Source organism: Centroberyx affinis, unplaced genomic scaffold (genome assembly GCF_046629955.1).
Source record: "Centroberyx affinis isolate AG114_WGS23_722 - 3 ecotype Tasmania unplaced genomic scaffold, CSIRO-AGI_Caff_v1 ptg007231l_1, whole genome shotgun sequence".
Taxonomy (NCBI): Eukaryota; Metazoa; Chordata; class Actinopteri; order Beryciformes; family Berycidae; genus Centroberyx; species Centroberyx affinis.
In genome coordinates this window covers 34257-50833 of record NW_027283655.1, presented here as the reverse complement: position 1 = coordinate 50833, position 16577 = coordinate 34257, and the positions used below count along the sequence as shown (strand labels likewise).

General features: G+C 40.2%; 1 protein-coding gene across 1 annotated transcript in view; it reads right to left on the bottom strand.

The window, feature by feature from the left end:
- LOC139639405 (contactin-associated protein-like 5) overlaps nucleotides 1-16577 on the bottom strand; it is a gene marked incomplete at its 3' end in the record, with an annotated part of 48214 nt that overhangs the window by 23199 nt on the left and 8438 nt on the right. The window contains exons 2-4 of the mRNA XM_071513498.1: nucleotides 11396-11589; nucleotides 6341-6488; nucleotides 2321-2524 (exon numbers count right to left, since the gene is read on the bottom strand). Of these exons, the coding sequence (XP_071369599.1) occupies nucleotides 2321-2524; nucleotides 6341-6488; nucleotides 11396-11452 (409 nt within the window). The remainder of the gene's footprint in view (nucleotides 1-2320; nucleotides 2525-6340; nucleotides 6489-11395; nucleotides 11590-16577) is intronic.

Genomic DNA, 16577 nt, shown 5'->3' with positions numbered 1-16577 from the left:
CAAAAGCCAAAATAAGCTTGATAAGTCTGGATACAAGATAAAATAATTTAACAAGTTTGGCGGTTTTTGCAGTGTCCACAGGTGTTCATTCCCACCAAACACTACAGCAGGTGATTTCACTGATTGGTTCCCCCCTGTCTGGATGAATGTGTGCTAATCAGTGAAATCACCTGCTGTAGTGTTTGTTTGGAGTGAAAACCTGCAGACTCTCGGCTCTCTGTGGCACGCAGTTTACTCATCCCTGTCCTGGAGTTTTCTTTTTCTTTTATTCTTTTAGAGAGTGTGTTGGTATGATTTCCTACTATGTTGTCAAAAAAAATACAAAGATATAAGAGCAGAATTCTTCCTATTCGAAATAAAACAAATTTATAATGATTTTTTTCTCTGTTTCTTTTGTCTTCTGTTGTTAGTTGTTATCACTATTTTGTTGTATAATTGCTTTGGCAATGGCAGCAGACAGTGAGGCAGATAGAGGCAAAAAACGGAGGATGGAGGGAGGGAGGGAGGGAGGGAGGGAGGTGTGATGTGGGCAGTGTTAAATGCCGAGAGAAAGGGTTTAGAAGAGGGAGAGAGAGGGATGGAGGGATGCAGACAGAGAAATGAAGAGAGAGGGAGAGATGAATAGATGGAGGGATTTAGACAGATTTAGGGAGGGAGGGATAATAGATGAAGGGATACAGACAGAGAGAGGAGGGAATGAGCAATGAATGGATGGAGGGATGAAACTGAGAATTGGAGAAAAGAGAAAGATAAAAAAAAAACCTTCTCTTATTCTATTTATTTAAAGGTCACAGGAATATTGGCTCTGACCTTTGCTCTCCTTGCTATTCTTCCTCGCTTGTAATTTTGTTGATGTAGGACTTTGAGCTTATTCTGCTGTTGCGCTCATTGTAAATTGTTCTGTTTAAGCTTAATGGCTAAAATGTGAATGTAAAATGTAGACAGGAAGGAATGAATGGAGGGAGGCAGAGCGATTTGGTGACTGATGAGGTGTGTGCCATATGGTGAAAATACAACCTCCTATGCTGCCAGTGATAACACATCCGGTTGAACACCGTTTACGTACACACACCCACACACACACACTCACACGGCAAACAACTTATTTTTTGGTAGTATATATAGATAGATAGATAGATAGATAGATGTATAGCCACCAAGCAGTAAATACATTATTACATATTTAAACAATGCATAAACAGCTGTAAATATCAAAAATATGCACCAGAGAAGTCCATATGTACAAGATAATGCTTTATTTTTGCCATATAAACAAGAAAACATCAATGTTTCCTAAACTTTCACTTTGAAATTTTAGCCTAGACATCTATAAGCTGGATTGGTAAAAGAAAGCTGACGCCATCTATTTTCTTTCTTTTTAAGGAAACTGAAGGCTTTTAATTTGTGCAGCAAGATGCTTCTGATGTTTTATCACAGCGTTGTTTGTATTGTTGTGTCTTATGCTTCTGTATGCTGGGTAAGATTGTAAATAAGGCTCGTTTGCTGCTATTGGGGCGGCTCTTGAGCTTCATGATGATGTGATGATGGAAAAGAAGAGCAGCACCATCATGTTATTATTATTTGCCCAATTAGATGCACCCTCTCCACTCTGTCCTGATGAGCCACATGTCGGCTTTTAGTGGATGTTTCTCTGCAACCAAGGGCTCCACTGAGCACTTTCAACGCTCTTTCACACCTACTGCAATCTGCATTTTAACAGCTTGAAGACAGAAGCCTGTAGTGTTTTACTGACTGATTGTACTGTGGTGCTGACTGTTGCTATTTATTTATTAAAGTCTGTGTTGCTGTGAGATAACCTAATTCTCCCTTGGGATAAAGTATCTACCTACCTATGACCATTTAGATGTCTTTTAAACGGGCAATCAATGTAAAATTGCTCAGTGGGACGCTTCACTGCATGGCTGCTACTTATCACAGATAAACAGAGAGATGAAGCACATCAAGCATCAAGTTCGACTGTCAACTCAGTTAAACTAGGAGAGAGAGAGAGAGAGAGAGAGAGATAGATAGATTCAGGCTCATCTGGCTTCACTCACACTGCAGCTGAAACGTTCCCAATTCCCAAAATGTTGGAAATGCACATTTCCAACTTGAAAGACTATTAAAGACTTGCTTTTTTTGCTTTCTCTTACTTTCTAAGTGGAGGATAGCACGAGCATGTATTCATTTTATGGGAATTATCAGCACTGTTGGAGTGCATTTGACCAATCAGAAACCAGCTGGCTGAAACTCCACTGTTGTATAAAGGGATTTGGCGCCAGCGTGTCTTTGTGTCTGTGTGGATATTTCAGCGCTGTACCTTGTCGGAGGAGCAGGAGCAGTTTTCCTTTCTGTAACTCGAGGGTGAGGCTGTGTTCGCTCTGTCCCTCCGCATGCAGCAGTATCCCAGAGTTCCTCAGGGTTTTAAATTTCAGAGAGATGGTTTCTCTGGCCATCTGCCTCGGCCTGGGACTCAGCCTGTAGACCAGGCTGCTGCTGCCATCAAAGCTCACAACGTCAGAGTCTGAAAAAAACACCACAGGGACACGTTACTCAGATCTATGTTCAGAAATGGAGCGTTAAACGACAGATACAGTGTAGTATATTCAAAACATTACTTAGAGACGCTATGTGTAGCATTTAACATTAAACACATCTAACCTTAATAACCACATTCATTTTGAGACATTAGAATAATTACTGTAAACAAACGAGACCATCAGTGAGAAGCCTGTCAGCCTCCACCAGCCTCTACACACTGCATTTTACATTGTGTGCCACCGGCTCGGATTTGGCGGGAAATCTGTTGTATTGCTTTACGGCACAAAACAGAAAGAGGGCGCTGTTCTTCCAGAGCAAACAGAGCTAAAGCTTTCAGAGTTTCTGGCATTGGCAGATGGAATGAGTGAAACGTAGGGCTGGACGATATGGTTCAAATCAATATCACGATAATCATAAGGATTTTTCTTGATATCAATATATATCACGATATGGTTCATGTATGCAAAATCCCGTTAAATAATCAAATGTTCATGTCATTGAACCGAATGGTAATGTTAGGTGTGATGTCAAACAAAACAGAAATATTCAAATAATATTCCTACCATACCTCATTTTATGAGAGTTTTTAAGTAAAATTTGCTTGTCATCATCAATTTAGACAGCAGAAATGTGTGTCACGATATTAAAATATCTTCATATCATCACAATATGATTCCACTGAAAGACGATAAACGATAATATTGAATTATCGCCCAGCCCTACTTCCAACATGTTTATCCTCTTCAGTAAAGAAAAAACAAGTGTGGAGTGATGCCAAAGGAGGGGGAGGGGGGACAAGCAGCCACATCCTGGTGGTGGATGAGTTGAGTCCCCCCCCCCCCCCCATCCTCTTTGCCGACAGGAAGCAATGGGGATTATGGGAAATGTGGTCTTTTTAATTAATTTTAAGAAACACTAGCACTAACAATATAACTGGCATGAGATGGAGGCCACCAATCATCTCAAATATGGCCTCTTCATCCCAATTAATTTGACAATGATATATTCATGTTTAAAAATGCTACACATAACACCTTTAAGTGTCTATGTACTGTATGCTAAGCGTATATTCAAAACTTTAAGTCAAACATCATACAGAACTTTGCTTTAGTGTTAAATAGAATAGATGCACATTCAGAAGTTACTCCCATGTTAAACAACACACATACAGTATATATTCACTGCTTTACTAGTTGCAGACAATGCAGGAATTTATTTTTAAACAACAGATACATATTCATAACTTTATTGAAGTGTTAACCAACACAGATGTACATTCATCTGCTGCTGGTTTATTGGAGGTTCCCAGCAATAAAATGTTGTATTTTACTTGATTTTATGCATTCTATGTACTCTATTTCTTAACTTTATTATTATTCAGTGGGTTTTATTTTCCATCTTATGTTATGCTCATTCTATGTCTATTTTCATGCATGTAATTTCTTTGTTGTAAAGCACTTTGAGCTGCATTTCTTGTATGAAAGGTGCTATACAAATAAAGTTTATTATTATTATTATTCTTCATAGCATCAGTCAAATGCAGCGAACAGAGACGCTCTAACCAGACCACAGGAGACCAACAGTCATACTGGCTGTAGCCAAAGTATTTGACAAAAGTTTAGCTTCTGTTGTGTCCTTGAACAACTGTGGAGCTCTTCCTCTTACAATTGAGGCGATTCATCAAAACACATCTATTTACATCTCTCTCCTAATCCATCTCCCTCCAGAGGGGTCGGCGGCACACTGTTCATCGAGGACTGGGATCCAACAAACAGATTTCATCATAAATCATCTCTCCGCACCTTGAACTGATGATAAACAAACACACAATCTGAGAGTGTTCTGGACACCTCTCAAACTGGGAGGAGATGAATGCTGGCACCGACACAGACCGGGGACGAGCTGTTGTGTGTGGAAAACCCACTGGGCTTAATGGATGCAGCATCAACGTTTTAAGCCAGGAATTGAGGGTTCGAGTCCCATCTGGGGTGAGAGGCAGACAGAAGCACGCTGGACTCAAAACCCAGTGGCTGATGGTTTGTTAACAGCAAGTTATTTTCCCAAATTTCATCTAATCTAAGCAAGAGTGGCAATAAAAAACGAAGAGGAAATTATTCTGAAAACACAATATGCTTCGTGGCTTAAATCAAAACAGTGTGATATGGGTTGATTTCCAGTGTTTTGATGCCAGAAGTGATATTGTAAAATTGTTGTGTACGTGGTGAAAAAACACAGGAGATGAAATGGGAAGAAGTTCCAGAAAGATATCACGTACATCACTGTGCTTACAGGCAGAAATGCCCCGGTAGTCAAGTCACCAGAGTCGAACCGCTTTGATGCATCTGCTCCTTCTTTGATGCAAAAAGACTTTCAAAAGGTAGTGAACATTTTCTAGACGGCCGATATATATATTCCACTTTTATTACCTTCATATAGCCGCATCATTATTTATGTTTTTAATCAGGGTCTCTATCTGCCTGCTCGCTAGTTATACAACGGAGAATGACAAAATATCTGTGTTGCATCAACCTTCGATTTGCGGGTATTTCTGAAGACAAGTAAAATATGTGGGTAACGGAGCGTGTAATGTGCTGGAAACATTCAATTTAGACGCATGAACAAAATACAAACACCAGATAGTGAAGCCGGGCTACTAGCTGGTCTCCAAGTATAAGAAGCCGATTACAGAACAGGCCAAGGAACATCTTTCATGTCAGTCTAAAGAAATTATGATGTAGTAACGCTGCCCATCACAGTGGTTGATATGGAGGTGGCAGTGCTGCTGACGCTACAAATCTCCCGCCTGCTGCGTCGCCATCGGAGCGTCAAATTAGAAACGTCAAATGAGATGCATCAATTACTGCATCCGGTGCGTTTGGTGCCGTAACTCCTGACAGTGATGCGGGGTAAAACTCCGAGCCACAAGTTCACATCAATCCAAAAGTCCAGAAGTTTCCTCTTCTTCTTCTTCTTTATCTTTTAGACGAAACAAGGAAGTGATTCCATGCAGCATCCCCAGAGTCATTTAAAGGCCATTTCCTCCAGCAGAAAGAAACACTTAAGAGTAGGGTAAGACAAATGACAACTACAAGCACACACACATACACACACACACACACACACACACACACACACACACACACACACACACACACACACACACACACACCCCTTCTCTTACTACTCTCTTGTTTTCCCTGCAATGCCGTTACTTTAGGTCATACTGAAATGAAAAATGACTTTTTTGCCTTTTTAGCTCATTCTATCTATTTATGCCAAAGAAATTACAAAAAAATTATACATTTTTTATTTTTTTCTATCAAAATCTCATTACTTTTACTTCCTGGGAAACAGAAAGTCTTTAGTGGTGACTTCATTGTGTACCAGGAGAAAAACATCACAGAATTTTTTTTAACAATCCCTTCCCTCTGCTCCTTCTCATCAAATAAAACTGTGTTTCTTTCCCTAACTGATCTCCCATTAGTTTACTGGTTTATGCTTTTGAATGATCCCTCCGTGAAACATCCTGTTTCAGCAGGAAACGCATCACATTAAGGAAGCAAGATGCTCTCAAAATGTGGCTTCATTGTGACTTTGTCTTTAGTTCCCTTACTTGTACCTTGTACCATTGTTCTTCATGTTTCCCTCGTCTTTTTCTTTAGAGATGAGACATTTTTAGAAATCCCCTTCGGGTTTCTTTGTCTTACTTTCACAATTTTGTATGTAGTTCTTCGCCCTTTTTCCAGTGTTTATCATCTGTATGTGCAAATAAAATGAACCAAACGAGGCCAAAGCTTACTGTAGGGACAGCCGTAGGTCTCCAGCCTGAGTCCGATCCGCCCGTTGGGGTTCCAGTCCAGAGGGATGAGGCGGAGGAAGCGAGCGATCACCGGCTGCTGCAGCTTGTACTGAACCACACTGTCTGCATTACTGTTGCCTGGAAAAGCCTGGAAACACATCAGCAGCAGCAAGTTAGCTTCTGTCTGTCCATCCATCTATCCATCATCCATCCATCCATCCATCCATCCATCCATCCTCCATCCATCCATCCATCATCTATCATCCATCCATCCATCCATCATCCATCCATCCATCCTCCATCCATCCATCCATCCATCCATCCTCCATCCATCCATCCATCATCCATCCATCCATCCATCCATCCATCCATCATCCATCCATCCATCATCCATCCATCCATCATCCATCCATCCATCCTCCATCCATCCATCCATCATCTATCATCCATCCATCCATCCATCCTCCATCCATCCATCCATCCATCCATCCTCCATCCATCCATCCATCATCCATCCATCCATCATCCATCCATCCATCATCCATCCATCCATCCATCCATCCATGTCTACGAAAAAAATTACTACCTTTGACGGTATACTTAAGTTTAAAAAGTATACTACCTTGTACTTATAAGTAGACTTTTTTTGTTACTCCTTGGAACTAAACTGGCCCACTTTTTAGTTTACAAAAGTATACTTCTAAGTATACTTTAAGTCGACTCAAAGTACACTACCAGTATACTTGTTGGGACTGAAATAGTCAATTTAAGTTTATATCTGTATACTTTTAGTATACATGAAGTTGACTCACACAAATACTATATGTGTACTAAAATATACTTCTGGGTAAACTGCAAGTACGTAAGTGAACAAGTATACTAAAAGTGCACTGGAGTGAACTTGTTAAAGTTCAGCGTAAGTAAAATAAAAGTATACTTGCTCATTTTTTACATTAAAAATAAACTGAAAGTGAGCTGAAGTAAAGTTCTTTTTTCTACGGGTTAACTGTGAGTCAACATGTTCAGGATTTCGTTCCTGCAGCTCCGCAGAGATAAAAACCGAAGCCTCTCTGTCTTTGGATCTTGACAATCATAAACAAGCTGACTCCTGACTGAGTAAACACTTCGCTTTTATCTTCTCATTGAAGTTGAACTGCATTCCCAGGGGCCGCGGTGAAAGCTGATACGTTTGATTTTCCTCTTAATGAAGGGAATATTGTGTTGATGGAGCCACGTTTCGGTGAATGGTTCCTCAATCAGGTAGAAAATTAGATTTCTGTAGCACTAGTTGTAGTTTTATATATATCTGACGCTTTGGTAAACACTTGGTCCATGGAGACTAGCATTTATTAACCTCCTCGATCCTAGCAAAGTCTATCTGGACTTTTTTTTCCCTTTAAGCACAAAGACGGACATGATCTTAGCCATTTCTTTAAACTTTCTATAAAAAAAAACGAATACCGTTCCTCTATTTCTAGTCTCTATTCCTTCCAGCTAGCTCTATTTCTTTCAAAGATGACATGGAGGTTAATTGGTGTTACACAAGCAAACGATATCTTGTTTTTGTGTATCCATTTGAATCTTGATGTCTTTGTGATTTAGTTTCTGCACCCAAATCACCTCTGTCTCTGATTGCCATCTAGATTTTCTTCTTTCCTTGGCCTGTTGCCATTGCATTGTTTCACACAAACACTTCGTACTGTTAGTTCTTCTCTTCTTCTTCAGGTGTTTTATAATTTATATGCAAATAAACTAAACCTGTATTTACACTCCAGTCCAGATTGTCTACATACGTAACCTTTATTTAACCCGGCAGCTGCTGAAGTGTCGTTGAGCAAGATACCCTGACCTCTGACCTCCCTGTGTGTGTGTGTGTGTGCGCGCGCGCGCGTGTGTGTGTGTGTGTGTGTGGGGGGGGGGTGATCAATAAAGTATCACATTAAAATTATTAGGCTGAAACGCTTTGTATGTGGGATTGGATTTCATTTTAAGTAGGAGGGAGACCTAATGATGGAATGAGAGATGAGGTTGTGTGTGTGTGTGTGTGTGTGTGTGTGTGTGTGTGTGTGTGTGTGTGTGTGTGTGAGTGCACGGCCATGCGAGGGTGTGTGCTCAAGTATATATTTTCACATGTATGCTTGCATGTTACATATACTTATATGTGTGTGTGTGTGTGTGCTTAGTCAAGTCTGTGTATGTGTGTGCTTGTGCTCGCATGTGACACTTTGTCTTTATGTGTGAATGTGTATGTATAATGTATTGTGTATACATGTGTGTGTGTGTGTGTATGCTTACTGAAGCCTGTCTGTGTATGTGTGTGTGCTTGCATGTGACACTGTCTTTGTGCGGCTACTTATGCACATCTGCATGTGTGTGTGTGTGTAACTGTGTTCCTGCTCCCTCTGAAACCTTCGCTCATCTGTCTAACATGTGGAGTTAAACCGTCTTCATTAGCGTCGCATAATTCTGCGTAACGCTCCGTTCTCGCTGCTCGGAGCGGCTGAGGTCGGGCGGCGGAGCGTTAAGCTGCACAAACGACTCTGTTTCCTGCTGAGGTGGGGGGAGAGGAGGGGGCGGGGGGAGAGCGGCATTTAATTTAGTTGAGGTATCGGCTTTTGAAATATGACCTAAGTCAAGGTGGCAAATCCTCCAACAGCAAGTCTGTGACTAAAGAGAGAGAAGGAAAGAGGGAAAGTGAGAGAGAGGGAGAGTCTGAGAGAAGGAAAGACAGAGAATTTCCCTGTAACCAGTGTTGGTGTCGTTACTGGGGGAAAAAAGGGTAACACTTTAGATTAGGGAACACATATTAACTAGTAACTATGGGTTTTCCCTCAGTAGATGAACAATTTCCCTCAATTATATGAGACACTAGCACCTTATAAGCCCCATACTGAGCAGACTAATAGCCCGATTCAAACAACTTCATTACTGACTGCTATAAGCACTAATTAGGAGGCTACTGAGGGAGAAACCATAGTTAATGAGGTTTACTTGTAGAATACAATAGTGCAGAAAAAGGTGCTAATAAGTGGTTTGTAATGACTAATAATGAAGCAATACACTTCTAATATGCATGTTAATAAGAAACGTATTAATAGTTAATGTGTTCCCTAATCTAAAGTGTTACCGAAAAAAGTTATAAATTGCATATTACTTGTTACTTCTCTTAAAGTTAATGAATTACTTTCACCTGTTACACCCTGAGAAAAGTAATTATTTAACACTACTTGTTACATTACTTTTAACCATTGTGCTATGGGCTTATTTGCGTTCATTGGGACGATAAATATTGCTGACCTAAGCTCACATCACCAGCAGAAGTATCTAGATAATGACACAAAATCTTTCTTTTAAGGTTTTTAATAAGGATATAGAGCCTACGGCATTAAAGTCAGACTTTCTGAGTCGTATTTTCCACTTTGTTGCAAAACCTCTCTTAACTCTACAAAAAAAAACACTTCAAGACGCTCTGTGCTCTGATTAGAAACAAATACACTCCATGTCAGTTCTTACCAACACCGCCTACTCCTTCACAACCTCAGTGGTGGATGTGAAGTAAAGAGAGAGGGAGAGAAAAGAGGAGAAAGGAAGAGAAAATGACAGAGAGAGAGAAAGAGAGAGAGCTGAGCGGAGAGGCGAAGCCCTGAAGGAGTTGTGACTGATGAAGCAGCTCAGCAGTCGTCTCCGTTCTCCGAAAGACACAATAAACTAGTCTGACTAATATGCGGAGCTTTAGAGGGACTTTGAGGCATGCTGCGGATTTACCACGATTTACGCTGAGTGTGAAATCAACAAGCTTTTAAGCTGCGAGAAGCTCTTTTCTGTTCTCCCTCAAAGAGAGTCTCAGCCTGACATTAGTTGTACCCTCGCTGTGAGGACGTTGTCTCTCATCAACTTTAAATTGAAGCTGTTCTCCACAGCAGCAGGGACGGTTTGCTGTCTGTAGCGGGAGCTGGGAGGTAACGCCTGACAGACTCTGACTGTCCAGCTGGCTAGTTTAATGTGGTAAACACTGTGATACCACCCCTGGGTTCAGAAATAAAATGTAAAACAGAACTATGAGAAAGAGAAAATGAAATGCCAATGGTCTCGGATTTGGTCAGTTTGAACAAAAGCCAAGCTTTTCTTTGACGTGTAACTTGATTTGTTGGTCAGGGATTCTGCACAGGAGCAGAATACCTTGTTGAAAGCCGATTTAGGCATTTTTTTAAATTAATCTTGCAGCCCTAGTCAGCAGCAGTGTTGGGAGTAACACATTACAAAGTAATTTGTTACTGTAAACGCATTAGCTTTTCCTGTAACTGAGTAATATAAGGCATTACTGTTCCAATTTCAGTACAGTTACTGATCTAACAGATAGGTTGTTAGTTGCTTTATATTCTTTAGCCTCTTTAACCTCTTTATTGGTGTTGTCTTATGCTGCCTTCAGGTCATGTTGGAAATATCAGAATTACAGTAGGGCACACATGAACAAGCACACAAAGTGGTAAATACGACTATATTTTCTTGCTGCTGATACTTAGCAATACTGTTTTTAGCACTGTCTATCTGCCAGAACTGATTTGAATAGTATTTTTGGGACTGTTTATTACAGTGTATTCAGATTTCCTTTTTCTGATAACTAGTAACATAGTTTTTCCATTCTTGTAACCAATTATTATCTACTTTTTAAAATTACAATGTCGCTAGTTTCATTTTTCTTTCATGTTTTACTTTTACATCACGTCACATTTTAATTAGTGCAACCTGGAGTGACATTATATTTTCTTTGTTTATTCATTTCATTGTTCAGTTATTGTTTTTATTGTTTTGTAAATTAACTCTTTCTTTCAGGAATAAAACACATCGGCACACATCAGCGACTTCACTCTAAAAATACCAGTATCGGCCTCCGAAAACCAATATCGGTCGAACTCTTGCTCTAACAGTAGAATCACAGTAGAATCACCTCTACACTGTCTTCCTACTGGTACTGTTTAATGATCCTGTTCCACCACTGTTTCTTACGGTAACAGTACAGTGTCTGGGACTGTTTATCACAGCAGACTCACTCACCCCTATGCTGTCTTCCTGTCGGTACTGTTTCCAGTTGTGTCCCGTGTCGCTGAACATCAGCAGGTAGGCCGTCAGCCAATCAGAGCTGCCGTAGCGACCCTGCGTGGCGACAGCGGTGATTTGGGTCCGCCCACCCAGGTCCACCTCCAGCCACTGATACCTGTCTGAACTGAGAGGAGACCAACCTCCAGCTCCTGAGAGAGAGAGAGAGAGAGAGAGAGATGGAGAGAAAGACGAGAGAAAGAGAGAGAGAGAGAGATGGAGAGAAATAGAGAGAGAGACGGAGAGAAAGAGAGAGAGAGAGAGAGACGGAGAGAGAGAGAGAGAGAGAGAGAGAGACGGAGAGAGAGAAATACCAGCATTCAGAAGTGATTTATTACATTTTAATCAAACTAGGATGAGAGGACAAACATTGCAGATTTGTGTGTATGTGTGTGTGTATGTTTGTGTGTGTGTGTGTGTGTGTGTGTGTGGCTGCAGTATTGCTGACCTTCAACTAAAAACACATCCGGCTGTTATAAAACTAGAATGAGGGATATTGATAAAAACAATATTTACTGCAAGGAACTTTTCTTAACAAAGCCAGTTAAGAGTGTTGGAAAATAAAAGGAGAATAAAAGAAACAGCACATCTATTAATACACACTGACTCCTTTAAAGCCTGTAATTTGTTAACAGTGACAAATTAACACAATCACTGCATTAATGAGAGCAAAAACAAGCTTTCAATTATAAATGCAAATTCATGAAAATGAGTCTTTAGCTGTGTGTGAAGACATGTCTTGCTAAGCTAATTTCATCAGACAAACGGTTCCATGGTTTAGTTTCTAATGCTCTATCAACGTTTGTGTTTGATCTGTACAGAATAGAAGCTGCATAGACCTTCATACTACAAGCATCGGAGAGCCGGGGTAGAAACCTGGGAGGTGATGGAACCACGAGATGAAGACACTTTGAATAATGAAAATGCCGTGTGTGTGTGTGTGTGTGTGTGTGCGTGCAAGTGAAAGTGCTGAGTCAGACCAAAGCGACATTTCAGAGTCTAAGCACCAGATGGACAGATTCTAAAGGAGGTGGCTACTGCATACTGCCCTATAGAGCGTGTGTACCCCATATACACACACACACACACACACACACACACACACACACACACACACATGCAGAGGGAGAGAAAATAAACCATTTCAGCGTCAAACATACACATGCAGTCTGTATTCCTCTCAATCTGTCAACATGTGAAAACCCACATGTGAATTCAAAGCACATGCTTTTTGGACACACACACATGTTGGTTTTCATATGTGAACATGAGGATTTTCCCCTGTGAAAATGACATTTTCACCTGTGAATACAGCTATTGGTGATATATATTTATTTATATATGTAATAATATTTAAGGAAATGTAGGAAAGCACTAAGTGAGGTAGAAGTAGACGAGGCAGGTTGAGGGAAAGTGGGTTCACCAAAAAAAGTAAATTACAACACTTCATCACAAAATAACTCCTGGCCACACACTGAACAGATGATATCTAACAGTGTAAAACTATCCAAGGCTGGATTTTCCCTTTAAGCAAGGAGGGGAGGGGCAGAGAGCGGCGAGAGCAGTGAGAAAAACTAATTACAAAACAGATAGATTCAGTCCTCTGTGCTTTTTGGCTGAGTCACATTCAAACCGGTTGTAAAATACCCAATAAAAGCACCGCTGTGACTGTGCATAACAGTTAATTTAGATATTAGAGCGGTAACAGAAAATCACCACTCATGCCGCTACTTATGTGTGTATCTTTTTATTTGTTTTATTATAATGGTTTGTTATGGCCGTTTTCTAAAAGCAGTAAGTCATGAGAGGCTGTTGCTTACAGTGATATTAGACCAGCTAAGAGGCCAGACACAGAGGCTTATTGCTGAAATAACCACTGCAATCTGAGAATAAATTGACTTTTCGGGTGAACTGGAAGAGCAACCACCAATAAATAATTACCACTCAGTGACAACAAACGACTAACAAGGAAATTTAATGTTTGGAACAGACTTTCCTTTTCCTCTAAAAATACTGCTAAAGGCTGTTGTGAACATTTATGGCGCTGATGATTGTGTGTGTAGACCAGTGGTTCTCAACGTGGGATCCGGGGACCACCAGGGGTCCTTGAGGGGGTTCCAGGGGGTCCCCAGCAAATTGATGAATTATTAAACTTCACCATTATTTCATTTACAATAAGTTAACGCAATTAGAGAATGTAGAATAATGACTGTTCTGATCATAGTTTCACTGTTATCTCTGCCTACAATAAAGATAGTCCTGGAATTCTGGACAAAATCATATCTAACAATAGAAAATATTGTCAGATATGAGTCTGAGAGACAAAATCTCATCAAATGGGGGTCTGTGACCTTAATGTGGACTAAATTGGGGGTCCTTGATATGAAAAAGGTTGAGAACCACTGGTGTAGACAACCAAAAGTGTACGGCAGTGTGGTGAAGTAATAACAGAAGAAGTAGTAGTGTTTACATTCTTTGAAACTCATGTTCTGGATATTTCTCGCCACAAATTCAGTGACATCTGGTAGTCTTTATAATTTGGAGATCTAAAAGTCAATATATTTGCTAAACTCCTCAGCTCATCTCTCTTCAGTCTGCTCCGTTGTCTTCGCGGACATCAACCGGATACAGGCAGGAGGAAATACGAAGCGGGCCAATCACAGTTCTCGCAGTGTTGCCTCGCTCTACGTGCAGCTACATTTTTGGAGAGTGTAGGAAAAAAAATAGAACATTGTGTCATTTGCCCTGAATATCATAGTGGAGTATTCAGTAAAGGATCTTCATGTGATCATGTCCTGATCACATGAAGAAGTCATGCAGCTGTCATGAGTGCATGTATGACTTCCACATGATATTCGAAGTTTAGCCCTCAGACTAGTGTTCATTGTTAGAGACAATCATGTAAGAATAGACTTTATGTTAGTGTGTATTGTAGATCTGGTTTTGACTAGTTTGAAGTGTGCATATTACATTAGCCATACATATATTTCTTAGAAAAGGACAAACAAAGCAACTATACATGCTGAAGTGTATAAAGAAACTTGACATTTCTACCCTTTGTCAGAGAATATCCCACAGCCTACTGAAGTGTTTGCTTAAGGTTTTCTCTCCAGACATGTCTGAATAATGAATCCACAGAAGACTCTTGAACCTTTGCTCATTCATTTTGACCCATAAGGATGAGACTAATTTTTCTCCTACAAGAGGTGAAAGTAAGTAGCTACGGCGACACTTTGACGCAGAAGCATAAATTGGCCTTGAAGCAGAGATTGTGGTATTGAGTCACAACTCTGATGACTGACAGTTTCATCTAGCCCAGTCTAGTTTAACAATTAATTGAATAATGAAGTCTATTTTTCACAGTGGTGGAAGAAGTACTCTGATCCTTTACTTAAGTAAAAGTACCAATACAGCAATGTAAAAATACTCCATTACAAGGAAAAGTCCTGCATGAAAAATCCTACTTAAGTAAAAGTACATAAGTATTAGCAGCAAAATGTAGTTAAAGTATTAAAGTAAAAGAAGTGGTTTGGTCCCTCTGACTGATATTTTATTATATGTGACATCATTAGATTATTAATAGTGAAGCATCAGTGTGTAAGCAGCATGTTGCTGTTGTAGCTGCTGGAGGTGGAGCTAGTTTGAACTACTTTATATACAGTTAGCTAGTTTAGTCCAGTGGTTCCCAACCTAGGGGTCGGGCCCCTCCAAAGGGTCACCAGAAAAATCTGAGGGGTCGTGAGATGATTAATGGGAGAGGAAAGAAGAAAAAACAAAGTTCCGATACATAAATCTGTTTTCAGTTTTTTGACTTTTTCTCTAATCTTTGATTTTTGCTGAAATATTGGATCATTTGAACATTTATTGAAATGAAACCATGTGAGGTTTAGAGGGAAAAATCACTATTTGGTGGAGCTGTTAACAACTCATAGACATCTGAAATGTGACCCCGACTACACATTGCTTTTTGTAAGACGTCAAAAGCCAAAAAGGTTGGAAACCACTGGTTTCATCTTTAACAATGTGTTGTATTTTAAAAGCTTGTTATATTATCCATTGTGTCAAATCTCCATCTGAAAAGTAACTAAAGCTGTCAAATAAATGTAGTGGAGTAGAAAGTACAATATTTCCCTCTGAAATGTAATGGAGTGGAAGTATAAAGTAGCATCAAATGGAAATACTCAAGTAAAGTACAAGTATCTCAAACTTGTACTTAAGTACAGTACTAGAGTAAATGTTCTTAGTTACTTTCCACCACTGATTTTTCAGATAGCTGTTTACATTGTAGCCGATATGCGGAAATGTCTGTGATCAGAACTCCCTGTCCTTGCAAATTTTGGACGAAGAGAAGCAGACAGTTGCCGCCAAAGATGTCTTAGTGGACGTTAAGCGCTAGTGTCGAAGGAGAATGAGGCTTCATCGTAAGAAACAGACAGATAACTAACGAATAGTCCCTTTGGTCATCAATAATGCACCATTATTCCGCCTGCCAGCCGCTGACAGACGGATGAGAGAGAGAGAGAGAGAGAGAGAGAGACGGGAACAGTCAGGAAGAAAGGGAAGAGACAGGCAGAGGAAGACACAGGCAGTTGAAGAGAGAGACTGGCAGACAGACAGTCAGAGCCTGTCAGGATCACACAGTGCAAAGTACAAAGAGTACAAACTGTAACTGTATCTGCACTGTGTTAAACCCCTGCAAGTACATTAATGTATTAGGGAGATTTTCATTACGTGCTCACAAAGTATTTCTGTGTGTTTACAATGCTCTTCTCCTAGGTTAATGCACAGGTTAATACTGGAACAAGACTGCAGAGCACTCGGAGAAAAGTTAAAGCAGTTTGGAGCTTTCTCTTAAACTTCTTAAACGGGGCTGTGGGTTGTACTTCGGGGCTCCTGACACTTTCTGCTCATTTTGCTGGTAAATTAACTCAGAACAAGGCTGCTCCTCCGAGGACGACCGGAGGATGAGGAGCGTTAGCAGCAGCTAGAGGAGCTGTAAATGAGCAGGAGACGTTCATTTATTCACTGATTTCTACAGAAAACAGCTGGGATTATGTAGATTTTTCCCATCTATCTATCTGTCTATCTATCTATCTATCTATCTATCAGCAATATACAAAAATACCTAGGCTATAGAAGA